The following is a 25,231-nucleotide window of genomic DNA, read 5'->3' on the forward strand; positions in this document are numbered from 1 at the left end:
ATGATGAATGAGGATGACTGTCAAGGTCAACTCCTGAGTTCCAAGAGTCAATTTCACTAGGGAAATTTGGAGGAAGCCTAACAACAGCTCCTTGTGAGAAAGACCTAAAGGTTTTCTTTGAGTCCTCACTGGAAATGAGTCAGTGCTGCGGGCTAGAGGGCTAAGAGCACAAAGAGAAGCAGAGCATCTTTGGCTGGGCTGGAGGGGTGATGGGCATTTGGGACTTCCTGCAGCCAGAGACCTGAGAGATAAGAAAAGGAGCAGGACAGCCTGACCACCGGGCTGGGTTGCGGAGGCTTAGGGAGCAGAGAGGGTTTAAGATGCCCGGGGAGGGGTCAGCAGAGATATCAGATGTCCTGGGCACCTCGGGACAATGAGGCTTCAGGGAGGCAGAGCAAGCGAACAGGGCCGGTCTGGGGCCTATTCCAAGGAGGTGGCTACAGAGGTGTTGCTGGCGCGTCCCCAAACACGGTCATCTCGTCTTTAGAGCCCTGGACCGAGGGCTTTGAAGGGTGCGCATGGGCTTTGAAGACGAGTGTGTTCCGCGGGTGGACGGCTTTTAGCCCCGTGCCCAGGCCGGTCCCAGGGGTCTGGCTCGACTTCTCACCGCCACCGGGTGCACGCGGACGACGACGGTGGCAGATGGGTGTGTTTGGGGGGGTTCCCCCGGGGCGTCGACGACCTGCGCCCCTGCCACCCTGGGGCTGCTCCCTGCTTAACCTCTCGCTCGCGGGCGTCAGCCGGGAGCTGGGGCGGGGGGCTGGCGGCGGAGAGGGGGCAGGCGGAGGAGAGCGACGCGGCCCCAAGTTTATGCTAATCCGCACAGAGCCCGCCTCCCGCCTCCCCTCGGCGGCCCCAGGCGCGAGCAGCGCCGGCCACTCGGCGGGACGCAGCCGCCTCGAAGCGCCAGGCGCCCGGGCCAGCGAGCTCCGGGGGCCGCGACCGGCGGCGGGACCCGGACGGGCGAGCGGCGGGGCGGCGGGCGGACACCCGGCGGGGGCCCCGCGCGGGGCCAGGTGGAGACCCCGGGGGCCGCGATGGGCCGCCGCCGCCTGCCGGTCTGGCTGTGCGCCGTGGCGGCGCTGCTCTCGGGGGCGCAGGCCAAGGGCACCCCGCTCCTCACGCGGCCCGCGCCTCCGGGTGCTTCCCGCTACAGCCTCTACACGACGGGATGGCGCCCGCGGCTGCGCCCGGGGCCGCACAAGTAAGCGCGGGCCGCGCCGCGGGCGGGAAGCGGGAGGGCTGGGCCCCGGGCGGCGCTCCCACCTGCCCCGGGCCGCGCGCGCGGGGGCGCCGGGCACCCCAGGGCGAGCCCCCGCCCGGCCGGGCGCCCCACGCTCCGGGGGGCTGCGGGGCTGGTGAAGGAAAATAAGCCGAGGGGGCCTGGCGCGGCGGCTGGGGTCCTGGCAGTGCCCGCGGAAACCTTTCCAGCGAAGTAACATTTTCCAGCTGCGCTGTGTGCAGACTCCGGGCGCAGCGGACCAGGTGGAGGGAGCGGAGGGAGGGCGGACGGTCCGAGCGCGCGGAGCACGCGGGGCCACCCCCATCCCGCGCCGGGGCATCTCCTCTCTCCCGCTGCCCCGCCAGGTAGGAGATGGAGCCGTGCGCCCTGCGGCTCGCCCCCTCCCGCGGTCAGCCTGGACCCGCGCAGCCCTTGAGGAGCCCCCATGTGGCTGGGCCGCAGAGCTGGTCAGGGGCCCCCTGGGTCCTGGGCCTGCGTTGTGGCTCCAGAGCTCTATGGGGTCCAGTCCGCAGGTAGTTGGCATCTGCCAGGCAGCGGCCTCCCCTGCCACAGCGTCTGGTCTTGAGTAGTTTCAGGTGAGTTAGGAGCTAGCTGAATGTGAGCTCCCGCTGAGTTTGAGCGGTATTATAGGAGAAGCACAGCCAGCCAGCCCGTGACTGACACTCGGTAGGCCTGGACGCATCAGTGCTGGCTTCCTGGAGGAGGTGGTACGAAAAGTGATCTGAGAGCAGGGAACCAGGAGCTAAGATAGGAGCGGGAAAACTCCAAGGTGGGATGTATTTCCCCAGGAGTCAGTCAGGGGAGGAAAGGTGCGAAGTGTGGTCTCAAAGGCACCAAGTTGGGACCTCAGAAGCTTCAACGCCATGATAAGGAGCGAAGAGCCAGTGAAGGAATTGGAGAGGGGTGGGGAGTGTGGCATGGAAAACCCAGGGTGGGCCTCTTCCCCAGGCCAGAAGGGTGGCTGCACCAGGCACCTGGTTCAATATTGTACTTACATAGCCCGTGACCAATCCGACGGGGAGGCTGGGATCCGAGAAATCAGCAGTGGGCTGGACCCAAGACCAGGGCCCTGGATCCCAGAAATAAGGAGGGGCACAGAAGGGAATTCCCTGGTGGCCCAATGGTTAGCACTCAGTGCTCTCACTGCCCTGGCCCAGGTTTGATCAGTAGTCGGGGAACTACGATCCTCCAAGGTGGGACAAGAAAAAAAAGAGGCAGAGAGATGAGAGTCTGGTCTCTTGCTAAGGCCCGCAGTCGGGGAGGGGAGGAGGAGCAGCCTCAGGGGGCCTGGCACAGGCCAGGTATTCCAAGGATGCCCTTTTCCCCTGCAGGGCCCTCTGTGCGTACGTCGTGCACAGGAATGTGACCTGCGTCTTACAGGAGGGAGCGGAGAGCTACCTAAAGGCTGAATACCGGCAGTGCGGCTGGGGGCCCAAGTGCCCTGGGACAGTCACGTGAGTGCACCCCCAGTCTCACCCACTCAGGATCCCAGGGCACAAGCTCCAGGCCTGCCTTCAGCGGAGGGCAGCAGCCAGCTCCACCAGGGCTGCGACTCCTGGGATTCCAAAGGGCCTTCCCCTGTGCCCACACGGGCAGGGAACAGGGCAGGCTCAGGCTGGAGCCCACAGAGGGTCCCAGGGGAGCAGCAGCACAAGGCAGAGGGGGGTGGGGACAGAGGCGAGCAGAGAGTCACACTGGCAATGGCTGATTGCAGAGGGGGCCCGTGGGCAGACCCAGGGAAGGTGGCGCTAAATTAGTCTAATTAGTCTGGGGGCTAAATTCCCACTAGTTTTTGGCCCCAGCAAAACAGCGGGCGGGGCTTTGACCTGCCCCTTCCCTAAGGCATCTCGGAGCCTCTGGAAGGCCTGCTGCCACCCCTCTGCCTTGCTAGCACAGACAAGGGGGAGATCCTGGTGGGGCAGTGAAGCTGGGAGACGTCCAGCCTTTCTGCCAGAGTCTTGAGAGCGGCCCTGGGTCCCAGCAGGGGGCAGGGTCCCCTGCCCACGGACACAGAGCCCTGCCCTCTCCCGCCCCCGGCCCAGGTACCGCTCGGTGCTCAGACCCAGATACAAGGTGGGCTACAAGACGGTGACGGACCTTGCCTGGCGTTGTTGCCCTGGCCTCGCTGGAGAAGGCTGTCCCGAGCACCTCACGGACCACGGGGCCACACCACCTCAGCCGGAGCCTGAGACCCAGAGTCCCTCTGGGCAGGTGGGCCCGGGCCCCAGGCCCCTTCCTTCCAGCAGAGTGGCCCCAAGCCCCCATGGTGAGTCTGCCCACGGAGACCCCCACCAAGGTGATCAGGCTTCTGGGGACTGACCCAGGCTGGCGGAGCCCGAGCCGGGTGGGGGAGGGTGCATCTCACTCTGGGCATGAGGGCGAGCCCCCCAGAGCCCCCCTGCCACAGCTGTTGGCGGGGAGCCATGCCCAGCAAGGTCGGCTTAGAACAGAAAATCTCTCGGCATCTGGGCCATAGGACAAGCTGAGTGAGCCAGGCCAGTGATACTCCTGGGGTTCTCACCTCCTCTTTCCCAGGAAGGAAAGGCCCGGGGCTGTTTGGTGAACGGCTGGAACGCCTGGAGGGTGACGTCCAGCGCCTGGCACAAGCATATGGTACCCTCAGCGGCCTGGTGGCTAGGCGTGACGACCCCAGTAGGATGACTGGTGGACCCAGGGCTCCTGCCACCCCCGTGGGCTTTGGGGTCATCCCCGAGGGCTTCGTGAGCCCCCGAGACAGAGCTGGAAAACCGCTCAGCCCGCCCCTGGATGAGATCCTGAGCAAGGTGACCGAGGTGAGCAACACACTCCGGACCAAGGTGCAGCTGCTGGACAAAGTGCACGGGCTAGCCCTCGGCCACGAGGCTCACCTGCAGCGGCTGCGGGAGGCGCCCCCGTCCCCCCTCACCTCCCTGGCGCTGCTGGACGAGTACGTGGACCGACGGCTGCACCGGCTCTGGGGCAGCCTGCTGGACGGCTTCGAGCAGAAGCTGCAGGGCGTCCAGAGCGCGTGCGATCTGCATGTGCAGGAGGTGCGGCAGCAGTGTGAGGAGGGCCAAGCGGCCAGCCGGAGGCTGCACCAGAGCCTCGATGGCCGAGAGCTGGCCCTGCGCCGGGAGCTCTCACAGCTGGGTACCCGGCTGCAGGGCCTGAGTGTGGCTGGCGGGGGCAGCTGCTGCGGGCAGCTGGCCTTCATCAGGGCCCGCGTGGACAGCCTCGAGAGGAACCTGCAGGCTGTGATTGAGGCCCACCGGGGCCGCGGCGCCCCCGATGGGGATGACCTCACGCGGCTGTCTGCCGCCATGCTCGAGGGGGGCATGGATGGGCTGCTGGAGGGCGTGGAGACTGCCAACGGGACAGGGGGTGGAGCCGGGGGCTGCTGTCTGGGGATGGAGGAAGGGGGCTGGGGCTCGCGCGGCTTCCACACCACACTGGAAGAGCGTGTGCAGAGGCTGGAGGAACGCCTGGTGACGCTGGCCGGGGAGCTGAGCCACGACCGCGCCCCTCCAGGCAGGCCGGCTCGGCCCCTTGTGCAGACGGAGCTGGCCGTGCTGGAGCAGAGGCTGGTTTCGCTGGAGACCTCGTGTACCCCCGGCACCACCTCTGCCGTCCTGGACAAGCTCGGGGCCGAGGTGAAGGCCTGGCAGAGCCGGAGTGAGGCCCTCCTGCGCCAGGTGGCCAGCCACGCGGTCCTGCTCCAGCAGCTCAATGGCACCGTGGCTGAGGTCCAGGGGCAGCTGGCGGAAGCGACGGGCAGCTCTCTCCAAGGCGAGATCACCCTGCTCAAGGTCAACCTGAACTCTGTGAGCAAGTCGCTCACGGGCCTCAGCGACTCCGTCAGCCAGTATTCCGATGCCTTCTTGGCCGCCAACACGTCCCTGGATGAGCGGGAACGCAAGGTGGAGGCTGAGGTCCATGCCATCCAGGAGCAGGTCAGCAGCCAAGGCTCACGGCTTCGGGCCGATCACAGGCAGGTCCTGAGCCTGCGGGGGGAGCTGGAGCAGCTCAGGGCCAGCATGGCTGAGGTGGCTGGCGGGCTGAGTCGCTGCCAGGACACGGCCCAGGAGCTCCGGCACGCGGTGGGACACTTCGATCAGAGGGTGGCCCGAGTGGAAGGTGCCTGCAGGAGGCTGGGCCTGCTGGCTGCGGGCCTGGACAGCTTGCCAGCCGAGTCGCCGGGGCCCAGGGAGGGCCTGTGGGACCATGTGGACCAGCTGAATCGCACGCTGGGCCAGCACGCCAAGGACATCGCCCGCCTCCGGGATGATCTGCTGGACTGCCGTGCCCAGCTGGCTGATCGGGCGCGGCCAGGGCAGGCCAATTAGGTGGGCTGGCCAGGACCCAAACCCCCTCAGATCCTGCCAACCCTGGGGGCAGACCCTCCCCGCTGCCTCCGCCCCCACACACACCAGAGCCCAGCCTTGCCCAGCGGTGTCTCCCAGCCTCCCCTGGCCAGCGCGGATGCCATTTCGGTAAGGGTTTGAAGGAACAGTCTTGGTCCAGCTTCACCTGACTGTCCAGGCACCAAAACCCACCCTAGGTGTTGCACCAGCTGGACAATTCGGGATCACGGTCAAAGCTGATACTTCATGCCTCAAGGCCGGGGTGGCCCTGAGACCTCAGCATCTAGTCTGCAAAGTGTTCTGCAGACGCCCTGGCCGGCACCTGCGCACAGACCTCCAGGTCCCTGCTCAGACCACGGTCTCTGCGGCTCCCTTGGCTCAGTGACGACAGCTCCAGGCCCGCGGAGGCTTCTGGCCACCCTGTCCCTTTGGCTTCTCTTCTCGGCCATCTGGGCTCAGTTTCTTCAGGAAGGCGGTGCCCGTTGGCACGGTCCTCCTACCTGGCAGCTTCATGGATACTGTTTCTGAACCGAGGACTAGAGGTTTCCACCGCCCACCCCCTGGCTCCTTCAGGACAGAATGGAAACACAAGGACTCTGCAAGAGCACTCTTTATTCCTTCTGATCCTCCCCCAAGGTGAGGGCTTAGGCAGCTGTGTTTTCCTGGCGGAAAGGATGTTTGGAGGCCCCTCCCACTGTAATTTATCCTTTTTTGCCTTCCCTTCCCCAAAGACATTTCTAGGGTACTCTGGTCCCCGCTTGGTCCCCTGCTTTCCATTTGGGGGAAAATCCGCCACCCACCCCAGGTTAGAGCCTCCCTCCGGAGGGCAGCCCTCATGTACGTCATGGCCCGAATGAGGCCAGACCCTGGGCAGGAGGCCACGGCTGGAGAGCAAGGGCTCCAGGCCTAGTTTCCGACATCCTTGGAAAACCCCAGCCCTGCGCGGATATTCACAACGGGGTGAGAAATTCAGGTATGACAGCATGAGAACACAAGTGTTTGTCTAGCTCACACACCCCGCTGAGGCTTCCGGCCTCGGTCCCCCCAGGGGGGCCTGGGTGCCCCCGGTTAGCTTGCAGCCCCGCCTTCTACCTTCCTGACATTTGGGGTTCTGCCCTCCACTTTGGTGCTGGGGGGGTGGTGGGGGGGGTGGGTAGGGCAAGCCTGGATTAAAGCTTTTAGCCCGTCTAAAGGTCCTTTCTTCCCCAAAGGCGGTGGGAGGGATGGCAGCAGTGGGGTGTCGGCCCTGCTTCCCACAGCCCCTCAGACAGAAACTCATGCCGCAGCTGTGTGGGTGGTGAAATGACCAGCAAGGGCTGGCGGGGGCGGGGGGTGTGGGGAGCGGGCCAGGCAGGTCATCCCCTGCCTGCCCTGGCAGAGTCTAGGGCTGTGTCCTCCATGGAGGTGCGGGGAGGGGCCGGGTGTATGGCATCTCCCTCCCCAGAGGCTGGGGAGGGGGGTCCTAGTGCCTCTGGGGTCTGGATGGGCTGAGACGCCAGGGTACCAGCGGGGGACCGCAGTGACGTCTGGCTGGCTCTAGAGCTGTGGGAAGGGGCCGGGGCTACGGAGGATCTCGCTTCAGAGGGCACAGTGCAGGCTCCCCAGGAGGGCTGGAAGACAATTTATTCCCTGGATGGTTGGCCCCTCTCCTGGGCGTACAGGCCTCAAGCCTCAGAGGGGCCTCTCTCATCTCTGTCCTGTCAGGAGTTGAACCCGGGTCCCAGGTGAAGAGGGAAAGAGACATCAAGGGTGTAGAGAACCCCCGCAAGGACCCAGTCATTTCCTGGCTACAGGGCAGGGCCACGCCGAGGCCTGGAGCAGCGGCCCCCTTGCCCCCTCAACGTACCTCAGCTGGCCAAGACCCGGGGACAGGTGAGGCCACGGCCAGCTCGCAGCCCCCCTCCTCCCCTTCAGCAGGTTGGCCAAGTGGGCACCTGGCTTTACGACCCCCACTCCCTGGGACACACAGTCAGTTCTGGGCTGGGCCATGGTCGGCGGGCAGCCGGAGGCAGGCTCAGGCCAAGGCGTCGAGGTCCACGGGGGCCAGCGGCTCCCGCCAGTAGCAGAAGTTGCTGTATTCAGGGTGGGCCAGGTCTGTGCTGGGGCCGCGGGCCACAGGCGGGAAGAGGAGCTCCACCACCTCGCTGAGCCGCTCGTACCTGCGGGCAGAGGAGCAGGTCCCCATCACGGCAGGGGAGACCTTGCGTTCTGCCTGGGAGCCCTGGACCTGGCAGAGGTGCAGGTCTCCATCACCGCATGTGGACACCTTGCGTTCTGCCTGGGAGCCCTGGACCTGGGGCTGGGAGGGAAGGGGGGTGGTCCCCAGGGGCAGGTAGGTAGGTGGCACTGGGCCCTGGGGAGAGGGCTGGGGCATGGGGGCACGTGGCAGGCCCTCACGTGGACTTGTGGTTCTTTATCAGCTCCTGGCTGAGCTCTCCCCGGGGGTTGACCGTGAAGATGCGGCAGGCAGGCAGGCCGACCTGCCGGTAGGCAGTGACATCCTACGGGAGACGAGGAGGGGTCAGGGGGTCAGAAGGCCGGGAAGGGTAGAGCCGGTAGCTCAGCGTCCCCTGCTCCCCAAGGAGGGGACACTCACATTGGGCCTGTTCCCAAAGGCGGCATAGAAGGGCTGTTCCTGGGGCAGAAAGAGCTGCTGGACATCGCTCAGGCAGGCGATCTTGAACACCTCCGGCTTCCTCTCTATCACCTCCCTGCGGCAGCCGGGGCCGTGGGCAGGGAGGGGGTTAGCGTGCGACCGGATGAGCAGGGTCAGGGGACGGCTGCAGGGTCTGACCCAGCGGATGCCCAAGCGAGGCCTGACACTGGCCCAGCCGGGCCCAGGCTGGCGGTGGGCCTGCATACCTCCCCTCCCTGCCCTGCCCCGCCCCAGTGGTGGGCTTGCGTCCCGCGGGGCAGTTACCTGTGCAGGGCAGAGAAGAGGCTGCTGGGGGACAGCAAGATGGGGCCCTTAGGGAGGCCACAGCCCCTCTCGCTCACCCACTGCAGGTACCCCTTGGTGAGGTTGGCCATGCCGATGGCCCGTGCCGAGCAGTACAGGAACTTGTACCCGTTTCTGCGGGTGAGACGCGGAATCAAAAGACCGGCCCAACCCACCTCGTCTTCGTGGCTATGATCGGCTTAAGCGCAACCCTGGCGCCTCTGCCGGGAGGGGCTTAGGACAGCAGCTGAGCCAGGCCCGGGAGGGAGAAGGGACACGCACAGAGTCCCGAGGCCCAGGTGGACCCAGGCCCGAGGCAAGAACTCGGGCCAGTCTGTAGGCTTCATCTATGGCAGGAAGGCCAGCAGGTAGACTCAGGCCCCGGGCCCGGCCCCAGGAGATGAGCCTTTCACAGAGCTGAGGGCCAACAGGTCTCCCCACTCCAGGGACCTGCCCCGGGCTCCTCCTTTGCCCTGGGTCCCCAAGCCTGGCTTCTGGGGGTGGAGGCCAGGGTGGCCTCAGACATCTTGTCACTCCCTCCCTGGGGCCCTGCCCAGCCCAGCACTCACAGGTGGATTTTGTGGTAGAGACTGGTGATGCCCTGATGTGTCCAGTCTTTCCCCAGTTGGGGCAGAATGTGGCCCAGAGCGTCCGACCTAGACCCACAGAGTAAGTACCCAGTTACTTGGAGACAGTCCCACGTGGCCCTCCAGCTCAGGGGGTGTGGCCCAGTGGACTCCCACCCCCACCCCCCAATAGCCCACTGGGAGGGTGGGCCCCTCTCTCTCTCACCCCCTCCTCTAGCACAGAGGGAGGCGAGTCCCCAGGCCCTCCCGGCCCACGGCTGACCGCGCCTCACTTGGTGATGGTGCCGTCAATATCGGAGATGACCACCTTGTCGTCCCACTTCCACAGGTAGATGGTGGCCCTGCAGCGGCAGGTGCCCTGGTACTGGGTGGTCACACTGAAGACCACGTCGTTGGCACCTTCTTGCAGGTTCAGGCGCCGCTGGAGTCGGACGGGGGAGGGGGGCCGTGGCTCAGCCGGACACTGTCCTTCCACCACCCACCCCCACACTGTGACCTTGCCTCTCCACAGGCCTCTTTCTCCTGCTCCTCCCAACTCAGGAACCTTCCTGAATGCATCAGAGGCAGCCATGTAGGCAGAAGGTGGCCACAAGGAGGACTCGAGGGGCTGCTGGTGGGGCCCGTACAGCGCCGGGCACGGGAGCTTTGAGATGAAGCTCATGGACCAAGCCTGGCCCGTGACCCCCGTCCAGGTTTCTCACGTCAGCCTCGGGGCCGACACTGCTCTGGGCGGAGACACCCCACTCCGTGGAGTGGGCACTGAGGGGATCTTCACCGGCAGTCCCCTGCCTGAGGCTAGGGTACCTGTGACATCTCCCCCCGAAGAGAGACCTAGCCCTGCCCTTGGTCCAAAGAGAAGAATCAGGGTCACAGCTTGTGACCTGGCTGATCCCCAAGCTGGGTGTGCGCCCCTGAGAACCACACAGATAGCAGCTACTCTGTACCAGGCTGGCCAGACCCTGCTGGGCACCTCCCTGGCCAGAGTCACACTTGGGAAAAAAACATTCTTGTTACAGGAGCCACAGTGACTCTAGGGTGTGACTTGGGGGCCTAGGGTTACCAGAGTCTCTGAGAGGCTGTCATCAGAGTTTGATTTCCTGTAGCTTCCAAAGGCAGACCCAGAGCCAGCCAACCCACTACAGGGACATTTTTTTCTTTTTAATTGCTTTTGGCCATGCTGCAGGGTAGGTGGGATGTTAGTTCCGCTACCAGGGATCAAACCTGTGCCTCCTGCATTGAAAGTGCAAAGCCTTAACCCCTGGACCACCACCAGGGAAGTCCCTGCAGGTTATTTTAAGATTCTATACATAAGAGGGGGCTTTTCTAGCCAGAGTGTCCACCAAAGAATGGGCTTGTCTTCTCCCTGCCTTTGTCCAGGGGTGGGAAGCAGTCCTGGCTGAGATGCCCCTGCGAGGTGGCTGCCAGAGAACGGTGTTACTAACCCACCAGTTTCTTGTCCTTTTGGGGAGGTCAAGGTCAGACTTGGCTTGAAAAGGGACATTTTCAGAGTTTTCTGTCACTTGGGGTGTCTTTACCTCTCACATTTCTCTAATACTCAACTTAAAAAAAAAAAAAAAGGGCTGGCATGTGAAGAAGTGGCACAGACAGGCATCCCCAGGGGAGGATGGCAGATGCTGGGGGATGGATTCTGGGCTTCGGTGAACACAAGCTGTTTTACAGTCGTGCCCTAAGGGCCCTGGGAACACAGTTCTCGCAGCCCCGCCTCCCCCACACCTGCACACACTTACGATCTGACTGGAGGAGAGGCGGAGGGACTTCTTGTAGGCACGGGCGTGGGCTGGGGGCGATGGGGGCGGGGAGGGGGCCTCCAGGATGACGGGGCTGTCCAGGGTGTCGTCCTCGCTGCTCAGGGCTTCTGTCTTCTCCCTGCGGGTGGACCAGCTCTCAAGCCACTTCCCCCAGGCAAGGCTTTCCCTCCTGTATGCGCCCACCCCTCACCCAGGTCACAGGAAGCCTGCCACATGTCCCTGCACCTCTAGGGACCCCTCCCTCTAGGGGCTGCCCACTTAATGGGTGGTGGCAGGCACAGGTACGCAGGCCAGGGGGGTCTCCACCCAAAAGGGTGACTCCACAGAGCTGGAGAGGAGATGCAGGGTGCCCAGCCCCCAGGGTGCTCTCCATGGTCAGGATTCTGGTACCTGCTTCAGAGATGGTGAACTGAGAACTCTGTCCTGGCCAATCCCACCTGCCGCGGGAGCAGTCAGCCCATCCTTGATAACCGCCCCCCACCCCCCAACCCAGGCTTGGACACTCTGGGCCACTTCAGACATGAGAAAAGGAAGCAAGGTCAGCTGGCCCCTGCGGGAGACAGGATGCCCCACTCCTTTATAAGGTAGCCCCTTGTCTGGGTACCCCTTCCAGCTCTGCCACTTCCTGGCTGTGAGACCTTTGGTGTATGTAGGTTTTCCCACCTGTGAAATGGGGACATGTCCCAGGAAGAAGAAGGGGTGTAGAAGTGATTGTGGAATGACAAAGACCCACGGCAGGGGAGGGGTGCTGGCTCTACCCGCCCCCCACGGCCATCCTCCCCAGCTCCTGCTCCAGCTGCAGAGCCCCAGCCACGAGATCCGACTTACCCCCGCTGCTCCCGCACTGCGGTTTTCTCCCTCTGGGCGCTGCACTGTGGGGGGAATATCCATCTAGTGAACTCCCGCCCACTGCCCACGCGGGCCCACCCTGGGACCATGATCACCCACCTCCTTGGACGGGAAATCCCTGCGTCGCCAGGAAAACCACCACCGGCCTCCCTTCCGGGGCATCTTCTCCTTCTCCAGCTTGTCCACAGTGCTCTGCGGGCAGAGGAAGGCCACTGGCATTTTCTCCTGCCCCCACAAACCCACCTTACCTTGCCCAGGCGACCCCCCTGACCCCAGAATCTGGGGCTGACCCTAGAGCAAGGTGCTATCTACATGTGGAGGCTAAAGAAGCCTACTCACCCCCATCTTGGGCAATGACTCTAGGAGATAAGCGTGGGAGAACAAAGGCCCCTTCTGCCTGCCTCCACCCCACCCCAGCTAGAGCTGATCCCCCAGCTCTAGCCCAGCCTTGGCCTGGCCTCCAGATCTCATGAATCAAGATCTACTACCATCAGCCCTACTCTAGTGGCCAAAGGCAGTGCTTTGGGAGTTTCTCAACATCTGGTTCTCCCTGCATGATGCCACCAAGTGGCGGCAGGGAGTCTCTAGTCAATACCACCCTCAACCTCCAAGACCAACGTGGGCAATTCCTAAGGTTAGTGATCTATCCCCTGAGCAGCCTCCTTCTCTGTACACGTGACCCATCATTGTCTGGTGGGGAAAGCACGACCCTGTGAAAATATCTGATTCTGTTTGTGCTAGGTAATCCTAGGGATAGCTCAGCCCAGGCCCACCTAGGAGACTCATCAGCTTCCTGCAAATACAGAATGGAGAACCCAAGTCAGGAGGACAAGTGCCAGGGTGTCCACCTGGGCAGGGAAGAGGCTGGGGCTTCCCAGGTGCCGCTAGTGGTAAAGAACCAGCCTGCCAATACAGGAGACGTAAGAGCTGCGGGTTCAATCTCTCCCTGGGTCGGGGAGATCTCCTGGAGGAGGGCATGACAATCCACTCCAGTATTCTTGCCTGGAGAATCCCATGACAGAGGAGCCTGGCGGGTTATAGTTAATGGGGTTGCGCAGAGTTGGGCACGACTTAAGGGACTTAGTGCCCACCACTTGGGCTGGTGGAGCTTCTCCTAAGTTTGTCCTGAGTTTGTCTGGGTTAAGGTGAGGAGAGCCAAGCGGGGGGGCCGGGGGAGACCCTCTCCCTTCCCACAGGCTCTGGGGTCCCAGCTTAGACCTACAGCCAACCAGAGGGCAGAGCTGAGGGGCACCAATGGGAGGCACCCGCTGTCAACATCAGGTCATTCAGGCAAGCCTAACCAAGCTAATAAGGATGGGCCAGACAGGGTGGGGCCCTGGATGGCTCCTGAGGGGCAGAAGGGCTGGGTGCAGGTCAGCCCTGTGAGGGGTGGAGGTTCTGGGAGGGACTACAGAGACTGGACCTTCCACCTCTGAGCATCTGCACAGGCTGTTCCCCACCCTTGTTTACTCACCCTTCAGACGTCAGCAAAACCCCTGCTGGAGGCTCTCAAAGGACCCCAGACTGCTCCTTCCCACTTCTCACAGTTGAACTGTATACTCATTTGACTGAGTTTCTGGTTAAGTATCTCCCTATGAGGGCGTGACTCTCCCTGGTCCAGGCCCAGCACATAGTAGGTACTCAACAACTGTGTGCTGATAAAGCAAAACCCCAAGCTCAGCCTGGAGAGGGTCTCCGGGGAAGGTGAGGGGTGGGACCTCCACCTCCCAAGACTGTCTCTCAGATCCAAAAAGCTCCTGCTGAAGACACGTCCCTATTGCTTCTGGTTTGCCCTGAATTCCTCTGAAGTCGAAATCCATTCCAAATGGACTTAGCCATGGCAGGAAGCCAGGGAAAGGGGGGTGCTTCGGCCACATCGCCTGGGGCAAGGCTTCAGGGAGCCTGAGTCTCTCCTCCCCGAGTGGGTCCTGCCGTCCATCAGCCCCAGGCCCATCTCTGCCCACCCTCCCCTTCCTTGCCAAGGGGCCCCTCCCCCAAGGCTATGGCCACTTCCCCCAGGAGATCTGGGGGGAGCTCCAACCATTACCTTGGGCAGGTTTTTCTGAAAGGCTTGCAGGGACAGGATCATGGGGGCAGCTACAGCCCAGTTATAATGCCTGCAGAGATAGATGGGGTGTCAGGGCTGTGGAGGAAGGGGCGACCCAGCGGCCCAGTCCCAGTACCCACTGCTTGTTGATCTTCACCACCAGGTTTGGGTCGTCTAGGAGGCCGGGGTTTTGGGCAAGGTCCTCGTAGGAGACCAGGTGCTGGCTGAACTTCTCTGGGCACAGAGGCAGAAAGTGAGAGGTGAGGCTGATGTCCCGTCTGACCTACTGTCCCCGCCCCTCCCGGCTGCCCCATCTCTGCCCCTGGGGCCTCCTGCAGCTTGACCAGAGCAGGGCTCCTGGCTCCCCAGGGCTCTGGCATCTGCTGGTCCCACCCCAGGCCATCCTGGAATCACAGCTCCGTGTCACTTAACATTGGCCCCATGGGGTCTTGGGGACGCCCAGCACTTGCTGGCCGAGGGTGGGCTCCATGAAGCCTCACGCACACCTCCGCTGCCCACCCTTGAGGGTCTTCCCTCCCTTCTTCTGCCCCCTGGGCTCAGTCCTCGGGAGGGCAGGGGCCACCGCCGAGCATACCCACAGAGACGTCCCTGCTGTCGGCCAGGCCCCCGCAGAGGGACAGCACCACTGCGTCTGCTGTGTCCGCAATGGGCTCTGGCTCCTGCTCGGGGTTGCAGTCCCCCAGGGGCTTCAGGCTGTCCGGTGCACTCCACTTCCCGGCCCCCAGCCCACTGTTGCTGGGGACGAAAGGACCAACAGGGACATGAATAGGAGGCGGCAGCTGGGAGGAGGGCCTGGCCCCTGCTAGCCGACCCCTGTCCCCACGGGCCTCGATCCCAAGACACCCTGGAGTCCAGAACCCGGGCACCTCTGGGGGAAGTAAAGGGCTGCGTTCTCAGAGTCCAGGGAGGGCAGGTCATCCAGGTAGATGTCACTGGGGCCCAGGTGCTGGCTTCTTTTCAGGGAACCTGGCGGGAGAGGCGGGGGCATGTGTCGGCCTAACCCAGCGAGGTGGACTCTTGGGAGCACTCTGCGTCCCCTACCCCCGAGCACCACAAGGTGGCGCTGTCTGGTCCAGGGTTAACCGTCTGTAAGGCCGAAAGGTCCCAGGCCTGCGCTGTGCACTACGGTAGCTCCTGACCACACGACGTTGTGGGGTATACGTAAACGTGGCCTGATGAAGAAATGGAATTTTAAGTCTTATTTAATTTTTTTTTTTTGGCCGCGCCACAGGGCGTGTGGGATCTTAGTTCCCCAAACAGGGACTGAGTCCTTGCCCCTGCAGTGGAAGTGGGGAGTCTGTACCACTGGATCACCAGGGAAGTCCTCCAAGTGTTACTTCATTTCAATTAATTTTAATTTGGGGATTCCCTGGTGGCTCAGACGGTAAAGAATCGGCCTGCAGTGCAGGAGACCACGGTTCAATCCCTGGGTCAGGAAGATCCCCTGGAGAAGGGAATGGGTTTCCCACTCCAGTATTCTTGCCTGGAGAACTCCATGGACAGAGGAGCCTGGCGGGGTACAGTCTACGGGGTTGCAAAGAGTCGGACACGACTGAGCGACTGACACTTTTACTTTCACTTTTAATTTAAATAGGCACTTGTAGCCAGTGACTACCCATGTGGACAGCTCAGGAGCCAATTTCCTCTCTTAACACTCTCCCTGGCCTCGCTTAAGAAACACCATCTGCCTCGGTTCCTAGACACGAAACCTCTCTCCCTCCTCATCGCCATGCTGTTGCCTCTGCCTAGAATTCTCTTCCCCTGGTCCTTACTTGGCTGGATCTTTATGGCCCATGTCTCAGCTCAGGCATCACCTGCTCAGACAGGCCTTCCCCAGTCCCATGATTTAAATAGCTCCCATCCCAACCAATGATTCTGTCTGGTATGTACCACGTTACACTCTCCCTGCTTTACGCCTGTGTCATCTGTCTGCGCCATGGGACTGTGAGTCCCACAAGGAGGGCTGGGCCAGACACAGTGCACACAGTAGGTGCTTAGATGTGCCTGAAGTCCCGGAGTCCACTCAGGGGATGATAACCTGAGGCCAGGGAAGCAGTGGGAGGGGTCCGGCCATCACTCACCTTTCCTCTGGGAGACCCCCTCCGGCTTCCGGGTGTGAGCGGGGTCTTCCAAAGCAGCCCAGCTCCAGGATTTGGATGGAGGACGGGGCCCCGCGTCCCCAGAACTCTGAGTTTTGGTTTCCTCCCTCTCAGGGGCAGAAAGAGGGGGACCCGCCAGAGTGGGCGCCTCTGTGTCAGGCTGAAGAAGGTCAGTGCCAGCCCCTCTCTGCAGGGTTGGGAGTCCCGGAGGGTCCACACCAATCACAGAGGTGGAGGGGGTGCTGGGCGCCCCCTGAGGCGGAGAGGCTGTCCTGGAGCTGGCATCAGCGACCACCGAGGACTCGGGCCACTCAGCTTTGCCCACCTTCAATCAAACAGACGGGGCACGATGGGGACGGGGAAGGGCCTGCTTCTCACACCCTGCAAGGCCTCAGGGAGGCAGGCCAAGTGTCAGTCACTCCAGTCCTGACCCTCAGGGGCCATGGAGCCTCTAAGAGGTAAGGCTGGGGGGCTGACACAGAGGGGACTCACCTTTGGCAGCCTCCCCCAGGCCCACTGCATGTGGGACTCCGCTCTCAGGGGACTGGGTTCGGGGGTCCGCAGTTCCAGCTCCGAGTCACTCTTGGGAGATGTTAGCTCACCTGGTGAGAGGCTGCAGGAAGCAAGAACTCAGGGGCCCCCAAGCCAGCCGGCCACCCCCTGCCACCCTCTCCAGCCTGGGAACGTTTTTTTGTGTGTGTGTAACATGGATTTGTACCGGTGTTGGATCTAGAATATATAAAGAATATATAAATATATAAAGAACTCCTGTAAATCAACAATAAGAAGGCAATCCAGTTTAAAAAAAGAAAAAACAACAATGGGCAAAGCTGTGATTTCTTTTTCTTGGGCCGTGTGCCATGTGAGATCTTACTTCCCCAAGCAGGGATTGAACCCACACTCCCTGCGTTGGATGTATAGAGTCTTAACCACTGGGGCACCAGGCAAGTCCCAGGTTGTGACTTCTTAATGGGTTTAGGGGTTCCATTAAGGGTGTGAAAAGGCTTTAGAACTCGAGGTGGGTGATGGTTCTACAATACCGTGAGTATACTAAATGCCACTGAACTGTGTCCCTTAAAATGGCTGACGATGAGTTAGTTGCTCAGTCGTGTCCGACCCCATGTACTTTAGTCTGCCAGGCTCTTCTGTCCATGGGATTCTTCAGGCAAGAATACTAGAGTGGGTAGCCATTCCCTTCTCCAGGGGATCTTCTTGACCCAGGGATAGAATCCGGGTCTCCTGCATTGCAGGCAGATTCTTTACCGCTTGAGCCACCAGGGAATTATTTAAAATGGTTAAAATGATAAATTCTCTATGTTTTTTCTTTTCAACTTTTTGGCTGTACCATGCAGCATGTGGGATCCTAGTTCCCCAATCAGGGATCAAACCCATGCCCCCAGCCTTGGAAGTGTGGAGTCTTAACTACTGCTGCTGCTGCAGCTAAGTCGCTTCAGTCGTGTCTGACTCTGTGCGACCCCAGAGACGGCAGCCCATCAGGCTCCCCTGTCCCTGGGATTCTCCAGGCAAGAACACTGGAGTGGGTTGCCATTTCCTTCTCCAATGCATGAAAGTGAAAAGTGAAAGTGAAGCCGCTCAGTCATGTCCGACCCTCAGCGACCCCATGGACTGCAGCCTTCCAGGCTCCTCTGTCCATGGGAGTCTCCAGGCAAGAGTACTGGAGTGGGGTGCCATTGCCTTCTCCAGTTTAACTAGTAGTTAGTCTTAACTACTAGACCACCAGGGAAGTCCCATGTGTATTTTACTGCAATAAAAAAACAAATGGGCAAGACAGTTGAATATCAACACTTTACACAAAAGATATACAGGGTGGTAGATGCAATAAATATGTTCTGTATCATTACTCATCGGCAAAATGTACATGGAGACCCCTCTCAGGGGCCTTGGCTTTGAGTCTCTGCCTGTAGCCCTCCTGGACGCTCACCTGGCCTGGGGGTGCCACTCGCCGTCAGAGTAGGGGTAGATGTCTTTGGGCTCCGGAGGGGACTCCCCTTCTGGCTGGATGCTGCTGAGGGGGCCACGGGGAAATAAACGGTCACTGACAGGACAGGTACCCTGGGCAGGGCATGGAAGCCTGGACATCACCGAGGAAGTAAAGCAACGAAAGCCCAGAGAGGTCAAGGACCTGGCCCAGGGTCACACAGCATTGCCAGAGGAAACTGAGCTTGAAGCCCAGGTGGCGTGCCCACACCCTCAGCCCCGTACATACCCTGGGGGCTCCGGCCTTGGCTTTTCCAGCAGGGATGGCTCACTCTCAGCGCCCGCCTCCAGCTCCTCTGAACTAGAATCGGCTGCCACCGTGCCCTCCTTCCGCTTGGTTTTCCTCCTGCGCCGTTTCTTCTTCCGCCCACTGGAGGCCATGCCCGCGATGCTGGCATCAGGCTCGCTGGTGGTGCCCAGCTGGGAGTCCGAAGGGAACCCCGCCAGGCCCCCCCAAGGGATGGGTGACGTGCATAGGCGGGGAGGCACGTCTTCCTGTGGAGCAAAGCAGGGGCAGGGCTAAGCGGGTGGGAAAACAGGCCTGGAGGCTGGACGGGGCGGCGGTCGCATGGCCCTGTGACTTGCTGGCTTCCGAGCTCCTCACGGAGGTAAGGCAGCCCCAAACCCCAGGCCCTGCCCAGAGGGTCACCAGTGAAGATGCGCTCACTTCATCGCTCTCCAGCTCCTGGACAAAGAAGGCCTCCCCGCTGTCCCCCAGCTTCATGTGCAGGTCCACCGGCTCCCCGTTGATCTCGATGTCCACCTGTAACGGGGCGTGGTGGAGCGGGGTCCCCGCCGTCGTCCTCCACTCCCACCTCTTGTCCACTGGCCTCCAGGCTGGTCCTGGGACACAGGCTGCCTGCTGTCCCAACGCACTGCACTTTCTGGACCTCTCTCTTCCCTCCCCACCTTGGGGGGCCCCCGATCCCCACTCTGAGGGTATCTGCTCACCATCTCAATATTCTTGTTCATGCCTTGGTTTTTGTGTTCCTGTCTCTCCCACAGCCCACCAGCACAAGAACATGATTTTTTTTTTTTTAACTTTTTGGCCACCCCATGTGGCATGTGGGATCTTTGTTCCCTGACCAGGGATTAAACCCACATCCCTGCACTGGAAGGATGGAGTCTTAACCCCTGGACCACCAGGGAAGTCCCAGAACATGATCCATCTTGTCACTGGTGGGTCCCAACATCCAGGAGCACACCCGAACAGTTGTGCATGACATGAACAGTGTTAATAATGACCCTTTCCTGGGCACTCTCTGGAGTGTGTTATACAGACCATCTCATTTAACCTTCACAGCCACCCCTGGCCATAGCTCCCATCATCATCCCCACTTTACAGATGAGGAAAATGAGGCTCAGAGGGGTTAAGTAATTTTCTGGGAAGTAGCCAAGTGAGGCTATGAACTCAGAAAGTCTGAGGCCACAACCCAAGCCCTTAACCAGTCAGCTACACCATCTCCCGAAAGGTTACACTCTCCTATTAGGATTTGGGGAAGTCACCCTATTGTGAAGGGGGTCTGGGCTCACCAGACCAGAACTCGGTGTAAATAAAAATCTGTCATGTTTGTCTGAGCCCCGCGAAGACGGAGCTGGTCTCCTAAGGGGAAGGAACTAACTTGTGAGTAACTCCGCCTACCTGTCCCCAGTGAGCTCCGAGTTCATCATCAGGGAGACGAGAATGTACCCACTCACACAGGTGCAGTGACTTACCAGGAGCACACAGGTAGGTCTCAGGAAGCTGAAGCCAGTCTAATGGCCCCACTACAGAAGCCTGCCCTGATATGCTGCTTGCAGGAGAAAGCAGGGACCCTACCGGACCAGAAGCCCCAATCCAACCCCAAGAAAATACAAAAGAAGGGAAGCCTGCCCAGAGGATGTACTGCCACCCCAGGGAGGTCTGGGTCCTGTCCTGGCTCCCAGAGCCCACCCCCCACCCCGGGGGGCCCCTCTCCTGGCCAACACTCACCACCTTCTCCCGCGAGCGCAGGACGCCCAGCTTGCCAAAGCGCACGTGGAAAGGCGAGCATCGGAAGGAGCCGTCCACCTGCCTCACCACCAACACGTCGATGCCCCCGCTCAGCGTGGCCGGGTTCAGGCCCCGGTATAGGCCCTTCACCGTACCGAACACGGTCTCCGCCAGCTGCCCCATGTAGTTCATGGCTGTGCCGGGGAAAAAGTGGAGGTGCTGGGCCCACCCCCCTTTTGGGGAAGGCCCCGCAGCCTGACCCCCCGGGACCTACCTCAGGCTTCCGGCGTGTGGTCCTGGTAGTCCCCGGAGTGCCTCCGCAGACGCGCAGCCGTGATGGGCTGGGAGGCGCGCCTGTAGACGTGGGTTCTGATCCCAGCCGGCCGTGGGGCTGCTTCCCTTCTCCAAGTGCAATGCTCACTTCTGTCAAATCGGGGCACCGGGTAAGGCCATTCAGGGCGCCGCGAGCCTCTAAATGCCATGAGTAATCATGACCACAGTGCTCAGTGGCAGGGCTCCTGTCGTCTTTACGACAACCCGCCAGGCAGGCCGAGCAGGTCATTATCCCTGTTTACAGACAAGCCAGGCTCAGAGAGGCGGAGTGACTTGTCCATGATCTCACCACTCGTCAGGAGAGGAGCCAGGATTCGCTCCCAGGCCTGGGTGTTTGCAGAGCCCTTGGTGTGAACCTCTGGGATGGCTTGACTGTGGAGGCAGGGAGAGGGGAGGCACCCCAAGTTAGGGTACAGTGAGGGGCCAGCCTCATGGCAGATCAGGCCCAGGGCCCCCATGGGTCACACGGGACAGTCCCAGGCAGAGGGAGAGAAGGGGACCTCAGTTTTCCCATCTGAGAAATGGGTTGCTTGCTGCCTCCTGGTCCTAGGAGTAAAAGGAACCTTGCAGGGCCATTGTGGCTAATGTGTAGGGGGCCAAGGGTGGAGGTAACCCTGGTACCCAAGGCTTTGCTCAGTTCTCAGATGCTTACAGTAAGGCATCCCTCACAGCTGGGCCCAAACTACGAAATTTAAAGCCCAAACTCCCAAATTCTTCCCAGTTTCCCTGGGACATGTGGGAAGCCCATTCATAGCCACGACCTGATCCCAGTGTCTGTAGTCATAGTTCTCAGCCCTGACCCCACTCCTCAGACCCACATTCAGGCCTTGGGCTGGCCCCTGGCCTATCACAGCTGTTCCTTCTTCTTCCAGCTAAACCGGTCCCTCCGGCTCTCACACCAGCCAGAGCTGGGTCAGCCAGAGGCAGGAGCCATAGCAGCTGCGGAGAAGAGCCAGGGCCATAATGAGAACCACCTCCACGCTGGCCCGGTGCCCGCCCCACCAGCTTCAGCTCATCACCCCTTCCCTGATGGCCAATGGCAGTGGGCTATACCCTTCTGGCTGCCGGGACCCAAACCATCCCACCTTCACAGGGCACTTCCTTCTGATCCTGCATCCTCTAGGCAGACCTGCCATGCAAGATCACCTGTCAAACAAGTCAAGTGACTTATCTGAACCCTATGAAGCTAGCAGGCTATAGATGGGGGGAGGGAGTGATGACTCATATCCTGGTTTCCTGATTCCATACCATGGTTCCTTCCCCTCCGTGGTCCCCAAACCACGCCACAGTCATCTACAAAGAGGGCCGCCCTCTCTGCACAGCCCTGTAATGCCTCACTAAAATCCCAAATGTGCTGCTCCAGAGCCCAGCATCACCTGGGAGCTAGTTACAAACAGAGAGCTTCACAAAGATAAAGTCCTATGAGAATTGCTAAAGTGAGAAATTGGGATAAAATGAAACTCTTTGGACTCCTCTAAAATGTCACTCAAATTGAACACATCTTTTACCTGCAAGGCACGCCTGCTGCGTGGTAGGTGAAAACTCCCACTTTGGTTTCTCCATCCTTAACACTACAGTACGAATATGGGAGACCCACTGACAAAGAGAGACATGTGGTGGGCAGGGCTTTAGATCACTGAGCCCAGGAAAACAGAGAAGACTCCAGAAGCTTCTACGAATATTAAAGCAGCAAGCATTGGCTTCCTCAGCGGCAAAGAGTCCAGCAGTTAAGAATCCTGCATTGTCACCTGGCAATGCAGGGGATACAGGTTCGATCCCTGATCCGGGAAGATCTCACATGCTGTGGAGCAACTAAGCCCATGCATCACAATGACTGAGTCAGCGCTCTGAGCCCAGGAGCTGCAACCACGTGAACCCGAGAGCCCGGGCACTGCAAAGAGAGAAGTCACCGCTATGAGAAGCCCACGCACCGCAATGAAAAGTAGAGCCCACTTGAAGCTAGAGAAAGCCTTCACGGCAAGGAAGACCCAGCACAGCCAAAAATAAATAAGTATATACAATTTTTTTTTTTAAAGGAGCAAAAGCAGGAGAGGGGCACCCCGGGAGTGGGGGCAACGTTCTGCCCTGCACAGAGCAGAAGAGTCGGTGGTGGGTGGGCAGGGAAGGGGCGGAGGAGATAGGCTCAGCTCCACCTGCTCCTGGGTTTCTCAACTTTACCACCACTGCTGTTTGGGGCTGGATAATTCTTTGTTGTGGGGTTGGCGGGCGGCTTGTAAGATGTTTAGCAGCATTCCTGGTCTACCCACTAGATGCCAAGTGGCACCCTCCCTCCTGACAACCAAACTGTCTCCAAACTTTGTCAAATGTCCCCTGGGGGGCAAAACTGCCCCCAGCTGAGAGCCGCTGGGATAGGAGAAAGCTCAGTGGCAGAGGGGGGAGCCGGGTCTTACTCTGATCCACTCATGGGATGTGGTCTGGCAAGTAACTTGCTGGCCTCAGTTTCCCCTTCTATGAAACTCGGCCTGGATTTCTCAGACCTTCTCAGCTCTAATGTCATGGGAGCCTAGAATTCATTCCTCTCCTTGCTCCCCCGCTCACGAGTGGATGTCCCACCTCTGTCTGCTCAGTATTTTGGAGGGAGGGGGAGAGCCTTGTGAGTCAAGCCCTGGGCTCCCTTCCCTCTACCTGTACCCATTCCTGAAGACACCTCCTGTCTCTGGGACCAGCTCTGCCTCCTTGGTCTGCTCTGGATGGAGGAGAGCTCTGCTTGGCTCCCCTATACTCCCCTTTACCCTCAAACTCACAGGTCTAAAACCAAATATGTCCCCTTCCCCTGGGAACTTGGTTAGCTTAATTCCTCTAAGGACTCATGGCTACCCCTCCCTCCCAAGGCCTCTGAATCCTATTCCCCAATTTCCTGCTCATCTGGCCCCCTCTTTCCTGCTGTCCTAGATCAAGGCTTTGTGACCAATGCGCAGATCCTGGGGGGCAGCAGGCAGTGTGGTTTAAGGCACCAGACTGTCTCTCTGACCCTTACTAGCTGTGACCCTGGGCAAGTCACTTCATCTCTTTGAGCCTCAGCCGCAGCCTCCTAAATGGGAATAACACAGGGATGCCTGGGTAAGTCATGACATAATTGGTATAAAGCAGCGGCAGGCACTGAACGCCCAGCCACACCACCTGTCAGTTGCAGCACTGTTTTCGGAATCGTGACTGTCCTCACTCACTCAGGCTGGTGCTGAGGGCAGGACAGGTCAGACTCCAATGCATGGCCCCGGCCCTGAGTTGACAGTTCAGACTTAACTTGGCATTCAAGGCCCTGCAAATGGTGGCCTTGCTGACAATCAAACTGTCTCCAAACTTTGTCAAATGTCCCCTGGGGGACAAAACTGCCCCCAGCTGAGAGCTGCTGGGATAGGAGAAAGCTGAGTGGCAGGTTTCTGCAGGCCTCAGAAAGCTGAGGCCAGGGTGCCCAGGCCTCAGAGTCCACAAACATCTACATGCCACCCCACCCCACCAGGCCTGCACACAACCCCACCACAGGGAAGGCAGAACAAGCTGCCATGGGTGTCAGCCCTCAGCCTTTCTGGGCTCCCAGATTCAGGGATGGTGGCGTGTAGTGCTCTGTCTAGGACCAGAGGGTGTCGGAGGGTCAGCCCTGCTCCAGCTGTGCAAGAGAGACAATTCCACCCAGGATCCCTAGCTGCCTTCACAGCTGCTGCCTCTGACCTGCCCAGTCTCAGGGCCGGCGGGGCAAGGGTCAGACCTTGTCTTGCAACTGAGGACACTCAGTACCAGAGAGGGTGGGTGTCTTCCCTAGCGTCACAGTCTGCCTGAGGGGTGAAGCTGGGGGTGGTGGTGGTGGTGAAACTTTCCCCCAGAGAGGTTTTTATATCTCATTCTCTCCCGATCCCCCATTCTGGATGTCCCGGGACCCCGGAGGCGCTGAGTCTGGGAGAGGGATGAAGTGAGGCCCGGCTCCACCACCCCGGAGTTCCTTTCGGATATCTGGAGAGGGAGTCGGGCCCGGATCGGGAAGGAATGAGGATCAGATGGCAGGGCAGATGGGCGGGGCCGGGTGGGGCGGGGGACGGGGACCTCATCTCCGGCCCTGTTTGGGCCCTACCTGGGGAGCTGCCCACTGGACTCCGGGATCCCGGAGCGCCGCTTCTACCTGAGGGCACAGGGTCAGCAGGTAAAGTGTCTCCGGCCCCGCACTCCCTAGCCACTTCCGGCTCCTCTAGGACTGGGCGAGATCCCGGTTCCGCCCCTTCCACGAGCTAAGGGCGGCCTCTGCAGGTCCCAATCCGTCTAGACTCCACCCACCAGGGAGGCCCGCCCTGCCCGATCCCCACGCCCAAGGGCGCCCTTTCACCTACAGTGTCCGGGGCGGGGCCGAGCTCCAGGCCCCGCCCCCGGATCCAGTCCGCCCCGCCCCCGAGCTCCAGCCCGCCCCGCCCCCCGAGCTCCAGGCCCGGCTCCTGGGCCCCAGTCCACCCCGCTCCCCCGGGCTCCAGTCCGCCCCGCCTCCGGGCTCCAGTCCGCCCCGCCCCCCGAGTTCCAGGCCCCGCCCCCGGGCTCCAGCCCGCCCCGCCCCGCCCCGCCCCGCGCCCTAGTGCTCCCGGAGGGACCATCCCCGTGGCCCGCCACCACCCCAGCCCCGGGAACCGCGGAAAAGCCAGGACTTTGGAATCGAGCCGACTTAAGCCTGCCTGGCTTTGCTCCTAGCTCGCTGTGCGACTTTGGTAAATTCTTTCCCCCATCTGACCCCGCTTTCTGCTTTATGGGGATAGCGCCCCCGCCCTTGCAGGATTTTCGAGATGACCTGAAATGACTTTGTGAAGCATCAGGCGCTCGAAAGTCCCCTCTTAGGGGCAGCTTGGAGTTCCTAATCCCACCTCCAACATCCCCCCGACCCTCCTCCAAGGCTGGATCGGATCCTCGTATTATTCACTCACATGGCCCACAGCTATAATTTCATATTCGCTTGAATTTGATGTTATGGTCTGTATCTTGGAATTCCGTGAGAGCAGGTCGCGTTCATGCTTACACCCCAGCGTCCAGTTCAGTCCTG

The 25,231-nt window shown here is 60.8% G+C and overlaps 2 protein-coding genes across 11 annotated transcripts; one reads left to right on the plus strand and one right to left on the minus strand.

The window, feature by feature from the left end:
• Positions 1–823: 823 nt before the first annotated feature.
• EMILIN3 (elastin microfibril interfacer 3) lies at positions 824–6,775 on the plus strand. Its single transcript, XM_086331842.1, has 4 exons — positions 824–1,204; positions 2,575–2,697; positions 3,286–3,509; positions 3,779–6,775. Exons 1-4 carry the CDS (start codon positions 1,038–1,040, stop codon positions 5,563–5,565), a joined length of 2,301 nt encoding a protein of 766 aa, XP_086187968.1. The 5' UTR covers positions 824–1,037; the 3' UTR covers positions 5,566–6,775.
• Positions 6,176–25,228, minus strand: LPIN3 (lipin 3). Of its 10 annotated transcripts, none has more exons than XM_086331836.1 (21): positions 25,116–25,228; positions 20,138–20,286; positions 19,864–20,057; positions 18,559–18,654; positions 18,121–18,386; positions 17,836–17,916; positions 16,386–16,506; positions 15,876–16,218; positions 14,661–14,760; positions 14,369–14,529; positions 13,914–14,007; positions 13,774–13,843; positions 11,826–11,918; positions 11,706–11,749; positions 10,857–10,995; positions 9,381–9,529; positions 9,091–9,177; positions 8,504–8,656; positions 8,180–8,294; positions 7,981–8,084; positions 6,176–7,742 (listed from the first exon to the last, which is right to left on the minus strand). In XM_086331836.1, the coding sequence occupies exons 3-21, from the start codon at positions 20,053–20,055 to the stop codon at positions 7,598–7,600; spliced, it is 2,553 nt and encodes an 850-aa protein (XP_086187962.1). In that variant the 5' UTR covers positions 20,056–20,057; positions 20,138–20,286; positions 25,116–25,228; the 3' UTR covers positions 6,176–7,597. The 10 variants fall into 10 exon arrangements, with proteins under 10 accessions (XP_086187962.1, XP_086187957.1, XP_086187954.1 ...); XM_086331831.1 differs by having other exon boundaries at positions 17,836–17,919; XM_086331828.1 differs by lacking the exon at positions 25,116–25,228 and adding an exon at positions 24,284–24,486 and having other exon boundaries at positions 17,836–17,919.
• Positions 25,229–25,231: the final 3 nt, after the last annotated feature.

This window comes from Bos grunniens, chromosome 13 (assembly GCF_055505025.1).
Source record: "Bos grunniens cultivar Pamir isolate PY7600 chromosome 13, Bosgru_T2T1.0, whole genome shotgun sequence".
Taxonomy (NCBI): Eukaryota; Metazoa; Chordata; class Mammalia; order Artiodactyla; family Bovidae; genus Bos; species Bos grunniens.